Here is a 13,110-nt window from a genome sequence, read left to right as displayed (position 1 = left end):
TTGCTTTGCCAACACAATTAGTTTTGTAAGAAGCCTCTGTCTTCAGATTGTTCTCCTCCAAAATCCAAGTTGGATGGCTGTGGTTATTTTTTAATTAATATTTTTTTAAGAGCCCCTTTTCTCCCAAGAGCCTCTAAGCAGATTTAGCAGGCTTAAAATGACTCTTCCACAAGGTGATTTCAATGCCATCTTACAAGCAAATAAAACAGTGACTTTCCTACTTTATTGGCTCATTTTTTTCCTCTCTCTTTTAATTCTCCAAAATCCTGTCCACTGGAGGGAGTTTTTCTTCAGGGTGAGGATATCTTCTCTCCAGAAAAGATGCTATCTTTTTGATGAACAAAAAGACCATGAAACCCATCCAGCCATGAAAAGGAGTAAGAGGAGAAAAAACATTTCTGTGTGAGGAGCAAAAGGATTCAGTGATTATTATTATCTTGCATGGTTTATTCTTTATTCTCTTTCTTTGATTGCCTTTCACTTCTTGGATAAGTGGATTTTAATGGAAAAGCTAATTCAGATCTTCACGTTTAGTGGATGGGTATCACTCCCCACAAACATTGTATAGAGGGCATTGCACCTCTCCACTTTATGGAATCAGGCAGCTCAGATCATAAGCATCGTAATTGCTTGGACCCCTTAGTGCTGTGGGCTCTGATTAAAAAGTCCTATTGAGCTCAGAGTCTTTTAAGAGGAAGGCAGCTAATGTGATGGTTAAAATTGAAATAGCATAGGCGAAGATGCTGTAACTACTTTCTTTTGTCACAGTCTTCCTGGAAAAGAGTTTTCGCACATCTAATCAATGTTTCCTTTCACAAAAGAGATTCTCATCCTATATGTAAATATCAGTTGGACAGTGCTTGACCGCAGTTCTTCAGCTTTAATGCTGAAAACCAATAGACCCAAAGGTAAAAAACAGCCTGATGCTTATTAGCCTTTAAAGTTAAGATTCGGGTCACCTTGAGTTTGGCATGGTATAAGGGCTCATTCTCTTGGCAGAGAAAAGCAGAAACAGCTCTTCTTACAAATGAAATAGCGCAAGATTAAAGGATTTCATGGGGACTAGAGAATCTTGACATCATCCTGTACAATAACCTTTGTTCTATTTTTAATCCCAGCCACTTTCCAGTTTGTAAGTTGATGGTGGAATTATTAAATCTATTCATTAGGTAGACTTTGTTGGCCTTGGAACCATCAAAATCTTGTGTTTGGAAATTTGAAGGCAAAATCTGGCCTTGGCTGTTTCAGAGCTACCCCTTCTAAAAAGGATATTATTACAAGACAGGAGATTTGCAGAACCAGACCTTTGTGTAGTTGATGTGGCTGAGTGCGCTGTGGGAAGTCACCACTATGCACGTCAAAATTCGTAGCTGTCCCTCCTTCATGTGCATTTTGGAGTTAAAGGTGAAATTCCATCTTTAACCCCCTTGTGGTTGTCTGAACAGTGATTAATGAACTCGATATGATTCCTTGCAGACTTTTCAAAGGGTGGATGAAGGATGGAATTTCAGCCTCTTTTTTGAAAAAAAAAAAAAAGAGAGAGAGAAAAAAAAACACAGGGCTTTTGCATCATACAGCTTTTAAAATTAATGTCCTTTCTTGAATGCCAAGAAAACAAAGGGGATTTCTCAGAAGTATATGCAGCTTGACACAATAGGCCTTAATTGGTGTCAAGGAGATGTTGGGATGAATGAGGAAATGCCCATTTAGCTGATAAGACTTAAAAGTGGAGCCTTGTTATGAGCTGTCATCTCAACGTGTATTTAAACTATAGCAAAACTGAAACATATTTGCCATATAGATCATAATGACTCCAAAGGAGCCATTATACTCTATTATGTAATTACATAATCAAAGCATGCATAGTAATCAGCTTTTGGAATTCAATGCTAATCAAACATACCTATAGTATGTGTTTAAGCTAAAATAGAGAGCGTTAATTTGCCATTAGTCAACTAAACAAGACTGTGTATACAGAATATTCATGAATAGCTTAATGTTGTGTCAGATGATATTTTTTGTTTTGTATTCAGGGGAAATCAACAATTTTAATTGAAGAAAAAACCAGCACTGAAGGCAGATTACTCTTTAACTTGCTGTTCAAAAATTTGCCTCACCTTTTACTGATTATAAGAGGAGATTAGATTAAATTCAATTTTTTCCCTCCATAAGCTCTAGTGATACAACAGTTACTACATTACATGAGATTCTTAGGCGATCCTGACTACCTCCATGCCATAGGATAAAATGTTACGCATACTACACTTGAAACAAGCCTTTAATAGATATATAAAGAAACCTTGAACATGTATTACTTTTGTAATTAGAAAAAAATCAATAAATGTTATTTAGAAATAGCCGAGAAAAGAAATACCTTGAGGAGCCATTAGGAACTGTGGCCTCAGGCTTGCCGCATGATCTTACATATCTCCTCCCTGGATCTCACTGTCTTCATCTGTAAATGAGAGAATTGATCGGCACATGCCTTTTAGTTGTGTTGCTTTGATTCCTCAAGGGTTCTATGAGAAAGAAGATGACATAAAGGAAATGTTTTGGTCCATGTCACATACTATTGCCCACTCAGTTATTTATTGAATTGGTTTAGTTTAACTCTAAGTTTATGAACTGTATGGTTCGCATTCATAATTATTTTGACCATTGAGTAGACAGTCCTTGGAGCAGACAATCAACAGATTCTACTTTACTGTTTGGGATGGCAAAACATGGGTGAGGATCAAAAAGGTTAAAAGTAGCTTTGTAAACAGCAGACAGATGGAACGCTTTTGACTTTAAATAAATATTCAAGTATTCACAAAGGTTGAAGTATTGCCTCTCTTTGAAATAAAGAGTTGTATTTATGTTGAAGTGTGCGCACCCTTAACCTTAATCCATGGTTGATGGGCCCATCTTTTTTGACACTGGTTCTCACTGCCTTTTATTTGCACGCTGGCTGACTGAAAATGTTACTGTAATATTGAAAGGGGACTAAATTCTTTCATCAAAAGCTTTCATGGCTTGAACTTCATATAATTTATTTTCAAATTACTTTTACTGTAATTCTTATTAATTCAAATAGGTTTCTGATTTGATATAAAACTCTGTAAATGCAAGGAACAGTTTAATGAAATGAAAGATAGGGTTGAGTCTTTTAAAGGAAATGTACAAAGTATGCTGACAATAATTGCTTAGATAGAAATCAAATCTTAATGGCTCTGTTAATGATTTGTAGTGAACACTGTGTTTACGTTGACTTGGGGGAACATAAGCAGTTAGAAAAATTTTTCCCTCTGGATTTCAACAGAATCTTCTCTTTTTTTCCCTCTCACTTCCTGAAATGTACTCAGTTCGAATGCAAGCTCTCAGAAAAGTTAGCAGGAATCACAATGCCTCTATGGGTGATGGTTGTATTTGGGTTGGGGTAAGGCATTTTTCTTTCAAGTTGAGTACGTAACTGACATGGTTATAAAAATGGGATCCAACAGAAATGAGAATGAGGGAGAAAACATTTGAAGTTTTAAAAGACACAGAGCTCACATACAACAGGAAAGAAGGGCCTCAAAATCATGCAAGTTTTTTTGACTCCGGAGAATCTGAATTCAGATGCCTCTTAAAGGGAAAGAATTGATAATCCCAAACCTGGAATTGGTGTGAAATTTCAAGAACTCTGGTGGCTTTTTTAAATTAGTAACTACCATGATCCTTAGTAAAATGGTTTTTTTGTTTGGTTGGGTTTTTTTTGGACAGCCTGTACTATTGGTTTCACTTTTGTCTATGCAGACAACCTGACTGTGCTGATTTAATGTTAGGTTCAGTCTTATACAGCAGAGGGTGAAAAAAAAAAAAAGGTTCCCTAATATGATTTTGCTACTAAAGGAATAGGTCAAGGGACTTTATTTGCTCTTTCTCTGGGCAAACTGTTCACAGTGAAGAGTCATTGGTGCTCCTTGAAGTCAGTAAGAGTTTACATAGTTGCTATAGTATAGGCTGAATCCTGTTCTAACTGTGACTTGCCCTTTTATTATAGACTTGACTGGAGAGACTCCCCCGGTGTAAATGAAGTGCTTTATTTATTAACAGCCAGGCGGCGGAGGCCAGAGCTCTCGGTGCCGGCAAATGTGGGCCATGCAGTGGTAATAAAAGCGTTCTCCAGGGGCAAAGTGTGCCGAGTGCTGAAAGAAGGAAGCAGTAGTAAACACGGTGTTTTACATTCAGGACAGATTCTCTCTCATCTTGAAGTGTGTAATTGTGTTCTGGATAAATTATGGAAATTAAAAAAAAAATGAGAAGTTGCTCATAGGGAAATCACCCTCTTTAAAAACAAGTAAATTTTCCAAGGCAGAGCCAGTAGAACCTTGGCAACAGACCTTGCGGTTGGCTGGTTGAAAAGTACAAGCTGTATGGGCTGGAGAAACTGGCAGAACTGGATTCTGACACCAGCTCGGCCACTTACCTTCATCACATTAGACAGCTTATTTCAGCTTCTTCGTGTCTCAGGTCCTTTAAGTGGGGATACTGGAAACTCCAGGAGTTTGAGAAGAAAACACATTCAAAGCCACTAAGAAAGCGCCTAGCATCAGACCAACTTAGGTTTCCTTCCCCCACATCCCTGTGCCTGAGAATGCCATCTCTCCTTTCAGCTCCTTGTTTGAAGATTTGCGTCATCCCCCAGTTCAGGCAGTTCTCTTGTTGGTGCAATAGATTCCAACCCAGGCTAGTGTTCTCTGTGATGCCATTTACATAGTGTTTGTAACTAAATGAGGTTTCAGGAAAGAATCCAGGAGTTAAGTCAATTGATGATTGAATTAATGGGAGATTTATGAGTCCACTGCATCCACTCCAGCCTGAACCATCTCAGCTGAAAAGGTCTTTAGTGATCATCAGAATAAATTTTAGCTCTTTTTCTGCTTTAGATAAGATGCTTTTTCATTCTTGTCATGAATATCTTGGCAACTTCTAGAGGACTATGGGAGACTTGCTTGTGAGTGAATGGGCCTCTCTAATGCTGAAGTTTTGTTTTTAGAATTTGTGGGGCAGGTAGGCATGTTAGAGGGAATTCAGTTGCTGGTATAAATTAAAACCTAGTTTGGTTCTGTCTCTTAAACCTCACCCACATATACCAGTTAGCAGTCAAAAATGTCTGTACATATCAGACATTGTTCCACCCTTAAAATAAATTACCTTGCTGCTAACAGCTTTATTTAATGGCTATGGTTATATCGTACCTGCTTGAAGCCTCCTTGATTTCTTTTGCCCAGAACATGTGCTATTTTCTACCTTGACAGTATATCTGCTAATTGAGTTTTAGAAAATCAGAAAGGTTTTTAAAATGGATTATTTAAGAAAGGCACTAGAGTTGCCTGTTGGTATCCTTCTGCTACACATCAAATTGTGTTTTGTAACAACCTAATTGTCATGATATCTATGTCAAGGGGAAATTTATCGAGTCACAGTACATCCTTCTGTTTGGAAGAAATATTTGAGGATGTGAGCAGAAATTATTTTTACATAAAGGCTTCAGGCGGTTAAGAGGACTGACATACATATCGTATTTTCATCACTGTCATTCACTTCCTTTGCCTCCAATAAATAGGTCATTGTTATTCCATTGCAGCCATCTTCTGATGCTCCACGTATGGAGCTCTGTTTAATATAACTACTGTCCAACTGACCCGTATAATTTATTGGTGATTTTTACAGACCGATACCCTTGGGCCACCACCATCCATCAAGGCACTTTGATATCTTTCAGCACTTAGAATTTTTTAGCATTAGTATTATAACCATGTTAACATAGCTAGGAACTATCATTTTCTGAGACAGTGGACTTTAGGTTGGCCTTAGCAATTTCATAAAAAAAAAAAAATACAGTAATGATGATGATACCGCCATGGATTTGCAGAGCATGTTATGTGCCAGAGCACAGCAAGGGCAAACATTTGCAGACGGCAAAAATTTTACCTGAATGATTTATTCAGTAATGACACATAAGAGGGATCTGATCTTACATTACTTAATTGTAAGTAATAAATAAGAATGTTGAGACTTTTTAAGAAATGAACAAAGAAACGAAAACTCCTCTGGTTCTGTTGTAATACTTATCATGCTTAAAATACAAAATCACGGTCACTCCTCTGCTCCCATCTTCTTTGCAGATGTTTCATAACCTCACTATGAATACAGACCAAACATACTAGGGTTCTGAGTAAAGACTGAAATTAGAGTGGATAGTTGTTTCCGCAGAAACCATCCCCTTAGAGCATAGCTGAATTGCAGTTGGCTTCACGTCCTAGTATCTGCAATGGTGTGTGTGTGTGTGTCTGACTTTTTGCAACCCCATGGGCTATAGCCCACCAGGCTCCTCTGTCCATGGAATTTTCCAGGCAAGAATACTGGAGTGGGCCATTTCCTACTCCAGGGGATCTTCCCAACCCAGGGATCGAGGGCACCTCCTGCATTGGCAGGTGGGTTCTTTACCGCTGAGCCACCTGGAAAAACCTCCTGCATGATGTAGTCAGGATCTATAAGGCCGAAGGGATTAAGGCCTTTTGCTGGATAGCCTTTCCATGTGTTCCTTTTATAAGCTGAAGATTCTTATTTGTTGCTAATAAACTTCCTTGCGGTAGAAGAAATCTCCACAATCCAGCGGACCAGTTTGGCATTCTGATCTCAAGGCAAGTCCCATGACTTGACACTGCATAGCACTGGAATCGTGCAGTTTAATGTTTCCTTAATTTTTGTCCTAGATTGGGTTACCAGAGGAAATAGGGTATCGTCCTTTCTGTACAGACCTTCTCAAGGGCCAGCGAAACCACCATGAAAAGCACGCGGGATTGGCAGGAATTCCCTGTCCCTTGTTCTGTTCTCAGATCTGGGACTAAGCTGCTCCCTCCAGCCGGGTTCTAAGTTCTGTGTTTGTCACAGTAATACATGGAGGAAAAAATAAGCGTCTCTCCTTTACCTCTGATCACTCTTCCTCTCTGTTGTTATTCTCTCACACTCTTCAGCCCACTAAGCCTTCACTGCCGGATCAAGCTGGGGAAAGTTTACCTTTTTACTTGCTACAAGCCCTGTGGGCCTCGTTCTCACACCCAGGTTAATTCCCTGGATCAGAGGCCTCAAGGTTGGGTTTCATTTTGGTTTGCTCCTCAAGCATCAGGAATTTTTGTTTATCTGTGGCTCTAATAATTTTTTTCCCCCTTATCCCTCTAGTTTCCTCTTTTCTAATCCTCTCCCAGGGGCTAGTCTATTTCTAGTTGGATTTGGCTTAAAGCCATCTGAGACACCCTTTCTCATACTTCCCCACTGTGTCCTGCCAAAAAAGGATCCTTCAGCAGAAATATGATAGCAGGTGGAAATCCTCCGTTTACTCTAATTGCACCTCTGTTTATGCGGTCTCACTTTTTTTTTTTTAGAATAGTATTTATCTTTGACCTTTGTTTCTTAATGTGACAAAGTTTTTTTTAGAGTGAATAAGCCGCCCTGAGTTGATATATAATTACCTAGAGAGCTCCTTGAGTGCAGGGATCGTGAGCTTTCATTCTTGTATTCACGCCACTCCCAACACATATAGTTGCTTAGTTGGAATCTGACATCTAGAGAAGGGATGATGGTGATGATAACAGCTCCCATTTATTCAGTTTTATGAGAAGCCAGACACAGGGCCAAATGCTTTTCATTTATTATCTTTCTTAATCCTCCCAGCAGCCCCGTGAGATAGCTTTTCATTGCTGTCCCCATTTTGCAGATGAGACACTGTCTCAGGGACTTGAAATAGTTTACCTAAGATCTTACAGCTGAAAAGCAATCTCTCCAGTCCCCTTCCTGATTGGCCATCATACGTATTGCCTGTACCTACCTTTTCTTCTGTAAGTGGGGATTAGAGATCAGTTTTCACCAATACTGCAGCTTCTGACAGGCTAGGACAATGTCATGTACTTCTGTATCCCCTGCTATGCCAGGTGCAGAATTGGACATTCAACATTATTTCATCCTTTGCTTTTGAAGTCTTCTCTCCTCCTAACTGTGCTGTGGGTCATTTAGGACATTTCTGAGGTGCCCTGGCTGCTTCACTTGTCTTAGAAGCAACAAACTAGAGCAGATCTGGAGATAATCCAGGTATCAGTGGACTGAAAGCCTAGACTTTAGGAAATTTTCTGGCATTTCCCAGGTAAAGAATCCACCTGCCAATGCAGGTTACACAAAAGACACGGGTTCGATCTGTGAGTCGGGAAGATCTCCTGGAGTAGGAAATGGCAACCCACTCCAGTATTTTCCAGTTGCCTGGAAAATTCCATGACAGAGGATCCTTGCAGGCTAGAAACCATGGGGTTGCCAAGAGTTGCATACGACTTGAGTTGCATACAACTTAGCCACTGAACAACAACAAAGAGATTTTCTAACTGGCTGCAAGAGTGTAGTCTATAGAGAGGACGTGTTTCAGGATCACCTGGGGGTTTGGGTGAGTCATGAAGAACAGCATAACAAACTGAACTGTAAGCCTTCCTAGGATTTTATTGAGATTCCAAAGAGTCATAGTCAGTTCTCCACCCCTACACAATGCATAACAGCCTATATTCCGAGAATCTTGACATCCACTAACAAGGTGAGATTGTTCACTGAGCCCTCCCTCCTACTTCTATTAAGTGGCCCCTTGAGTTTTCTGTGAGGTGACCAAATAGCTAAAGGATGTGAGGAGGTTGAGTACAGTCATTCCTTCGTATCCACGGGGATTGGTTCCAGGTTCACCATAGACACCAGAATCTCAGGATGCTCAAGTCCTTTGAAATGTTTACTTTAAGTCATCTCTTGATGACTTACAATACCCAGTGCAATGCAAATGTTATGTAAATAGTGGTAAATACAGGTAGTGAAAGTGAAAGTGAAGTCAGTCGCTCAGTCGTGTCCGACTCTTTGTGACCCCATGGACTGTAGCCCACCAAGCTCCTCTGTCCATGGGATTTTCATGTAAGTACTATATAAATAGTTGCTGGCGTGTTGTAAAGTCAAGTTTTGCTTTGGAGAACTTTCTGGAATTTTTTGTTTTCTTTAGTATTTTCTATCTGTGCTTGGTTGATTTACAGATGCCCAACTCTCAGATAAGGAAGGCTGATATCTGTGTATTTCCCTTACTCCCTTTGTGAGAGCTGCCGTCCCTCATGACAGCCAGTTTTCTGCTTTCCTTACCTCTCCCGCATACACGCCGCAAGTAGACACCAGAGGCTGGAGCATGGGCATCATAACTTCTGGGAGCACATTGATTCCAGGCTTCATCACATTTTGCCCCTAGATCTATCTCAGCTTAATAGACTCATTTTGTGGACTATGGAGAAAGGTGTGCAAGCCTTGGCAAATGTTGCTGTTTATGTCTATCCTCTATTTGGGTCATGCGGCTTGCAGGATCTTGGTTCCCTGACCAGGGATTGAACCCAAGCCTTTGGCAGTGAAAGCATGAAGTCCTAATCACTGGACTACTAGGAGATTCCCATTGTGTTTATTTTCTAATTTGCTTCTTGTTTCTAATTTTAATTGATTCTATTAACTAAGTTTTAATTGATAGAATTTGTTTTTCTCCTTTTTTTAAAGGTGATGGACAGAATTTGTTTACAAAAGACGTGACAGTGATTGAAGGAGAAGTTGCAACCATCAGCTGCCAAGTCAATAAGAGTGACGACTCTGTTATTCAACTACTGAATCCCAATAGACAGACCATTTATTTCAGGGACTTCCGGCGTAAGTTTCTATCTCTATAGCATTAGATGACAATTTTTTTTCCTACATGTTGTCTTGATAAAGAGATTGCGAAGGCCTTCTTTTTTTTTTTTTAATTTAATGTTAGATGCTTAAAGTTTAATCAGTTCTTCAGAGGGAAGAAGAGACATGCAATCATAATCTTCCTACTTAATAGAAACCATGAATGGTCCTTTTTAAAAGTAAGGCAGTCTTCCTTTGCAATAGGAATTGATTGTAGTAATTCAAGGTGAATTGCAATTGAGTCCCAAATACTTAGCTGACACAAACAACTCAAATCGGGTTAAGGAAGGAAAATATAGCATTCTCAAAGGTAATCTGTTTGGTGTGAAGATTGAAGTTTTCAAGGCAATCTGTGCCCATAAAGACAAAACCAAATCTCCTGTCATCTTAGCCTGTGGAAGATGGAGGTGCCCATGTGCTGAAACCCTTCCAAATGTAAGACCACGAAAGCCAGTAATCGAAACTTAATTGTATACTGTGGCAGTGGCCCACATGGGTGCCAGGGCTTGGCAAGAGCAAGAGTCAGGTCTTCCGAAAGATTGCTGTTGAGGGCACTGCCACCTACAAAGCGAGGCTGGACATGTCGCTTCCTACCTGCTTTTCTCCACTTTCCCTGACGCCTCAGAACATTCATGACCTGTGGAAAGAGTCGACAAACCTAAGGAACATTAAGGGGATGAAGGAGAGTAAGAGGAGAGAAGCCAGCTTCTCATTCTGAGAATGAGTTTTTGTCATTAGGATATACTGATCTAACCTTTATCAAATTAATAAAAGGATTTTAAATGAATGTTAGAAATCAGTAAAAAGCCCACATAGGTTATTTTTGTGATGACTCTGAAGTCCTACTTTCTGCCTAATCGGTTTCATACTGTGAAGCTGAATACGGATAAAAACAGGGTCAGAGCTCAGGGGCCCCTGAGCCCCAGGTCACAGACGTTTAGCAGCTCTGCCTCAAATCACATCAAACGCAAAGATGCATCCCGGTTAAATTGGATTGTTTTGCTATAAAGTTTTTTTGTAATGATTTTCATTTTGCTTTTGAAATTACTAATGATTTTTTTTTAATTTTTCTCTCATAACATTAGGACCTCTATTTCTTTTAAGGCCTCAGATTTTTAGAGACAATTTAAAAGCCCGTGGGTTCTACTCCCTGAAATTTCAGTGTCTAAAGGGCCCACCTGACCTGCTCTTTCTTCCTGTTTTCTTTCTGCCTATCTCTGATAGAAGATTCGAAACAATTTATGAATAAGCGCTCAAAACTGACAGCAAGAGATGTGTGTACAAGAGAGTGTATGTGTGTGTGTGTGTGTGTACAGAAACACACACCCACGTGTGTGAGTTTCCTTTTCCAGCAGGGGCGTTTGCTACATGCAGACAGTGCAGAAGCCCTAAATAGGAACTCAAGAAGGACAAAGCAGTACCCACCAGGTGCAGAGCGACTTAATCCGTGTGTCTACTCTGTAGCTGGCTTTCTAGTCCCCTGGCTTGTTCCTCCCCTCCGGAAGGCAAATAGACGGTCGTCTTTCTCACATTCACTAACTCTGTGTTTTGCTTCCCAGCTCTGAAGGACAGCAGGTTCCAGCTGCTGAATTTTTCGAGCAGTGAACTGAAAGTGTCGCTGACAAATGTCTCCATTTCTGATGAAGGAAGATACTTCTGCCAGCTCTACACTGACCCCCCGCAGGAAAGTTACACCACAATCACAGTCCTGGGTAAGGAATGCATCAGGGCTTGTCCTAGGAGATGAGAGGGGTAGCACTTACTGCCAGGTGGCTTCCAGCAGCTAGGAAAAGGTTAATGGTAAATGTTACAGTTTTAGGAAGACTCACCGCCCATCTTGCTGAATTTTAAAAATAGCCTATTTTACCAAACACTCTAAGGAATGGCAATCAGCAGGCTTTGTAGATTCCACCTGCTCTTGGGTTTCAACCCTCAAGCTTCAGAAGCAAAGATCAAGAGAATTTAGAGCCCTCAAATGAATCACTCACCACATGCAATGTCATTGCTTCTAACTTCCAGGATTTTTTTTTCCTCCTGTGCAGAAGAGGGGGTGATGGGCTCCTCCATCTGCACCCTGTGGCAGAGCTCTGTGATGAAATCCGCTTAATGATTTTTCCTTCTGAGTTACATCTCGTTTAATATTGTTGATCTCCTTTTCTTCGGCTTGACTTATTGCCTTGTTTATTGCTCACACTCAAGATGATGCTGTAAAAATCATACCCCATGAACACATACTTTGCCACAAATTGCAACCATTGGACATAAAAGAATGAAGAGCTTCTAGGGAGAGAAGGCTGAAACTAAGCAAGGACTGTGGACTGGCTGTCGGGTACACTTCTTCCTCTGATAAGTTGAGCGTCTTCATTCAGTGGTCCCCAGCCTTTTTGGCACCAGGGACTGATTTCGTAGAAGACAATTTTTCCATGAACTGAGGGTGGAGGGGGATGATTTGGGGATGATTCAAGCACACTGCATTTATCGTGCACTTTAGGGAGCCTTCTCTCCCTAGAAGCTCTTGCACTTTATTTCTAATCTAATGCTGCCACTGCTCTGACGGGACATAACCAGTCCACGGCCCTGGGACTGGGGACCCCATCTTCATGTATGATCAGTAGGTTGTGACTTTCAGCAGAACCCTGGTGGCCAGGTTTCCATGTGTGTGTTTTGACAGAATGAGCAGATATTCCTGTGGTAAAGGTGGTCTGAATTAGTCACCTTTTAGACAAATATATGCTCCAGTACATAACACCAGCTGTTTTTGAAACAGTTTTCAAGGACGTACATATAACAAGAGACAAGATCTCTGATTTACACCTTTGGGAAGATGATGAATCAAAGTCTATTTGAGGCAGCAGACTGCAGCTTTTCAGTGTAATGATATGAAGATTAAAGGGGGAAGATAAATATGAAGGACGTTTTTGCTTAGTGTGTGTGAACATATATGTATTTATGGATGTATGTATTCAGCTGCTGCCTCATTGCTTTATTTAAACACAGCTGTAATAGGGAGCATTTCTCTAATTCATTGAACTAAGACGTATCCCTAATGCTTACATATATGTTATTGATAAGAGGAACACTAATTTTAGAAAGTTGTGTTTTACGTCCAGCCATTCTGCTTCCTCTGTGGTCTGTGTTTGATGGTGTATATATATTTATCTCTAATTGCACCTTTAATCCCTTTTAGACAGACAGAAATCGTAAGTGTGGAAGGTTTGGCTGGGACGACAATACTTTTGGTATTTGGCAGATGCACCAAAGGTTTTCAGTAGATGTCTTTGTTTGCTTATTGGAGTAAGTCATTAGCTGCCTAACCTTCAAATTGACCATATTCCCTTTGACCCACCATTGTCTGTGGCA

The 13,110-nt window shown here is 40.3% G+C and overlaps 1 protein-coding gene across 3 annotated transcripts in view; it reads left to right on the top strand.

Annotated features, from left to right (window-relative positions):
* Positions 1-13,110, top strand: part of CADM1 (cell adhesion molecule 1) — a 363,575-nt gene that overhangs the window by 288,153 nt on the left and 62,312 nt on the right. For all 3 annotated transcript variants that reach the window (XM_069555075.1, XM_069555072.1, XM_069555071.1), the window contains exons 2-3: positions 9,583-9,729; positions 11,310-11,462. In XM_069555075.1, the coding sequence (XP_069411176.1) occupies positions 9,583-9,729; positions 11,310-11,462 (300 nt within the window). The remainder of the gene's footprint in view (positions 1-9,582; positions 9,730-11,309; positions 11,463-13,110) is intronic.

Source organism: Ovis canadensis, chromosome 15 (assembly GCF_042477335.2).
Source record: "Ovis canadensis isolate MfBH-ARS-UI-01 breed Bighorn chromosome 15, ARS-UI_OviCan_v2, whole genome shotgun sequence".
NCBI lineage: Eukaryota > Metazoa > Chordata > Mammalia > Artiodactyla > Bovidae > Ovis > Ovis canadensis.
The sequence above is the reverse complement of the archived record's forward strand: the minus strand, read 5'-3'. Positions and strand labels throughout refer to the sequence as shown.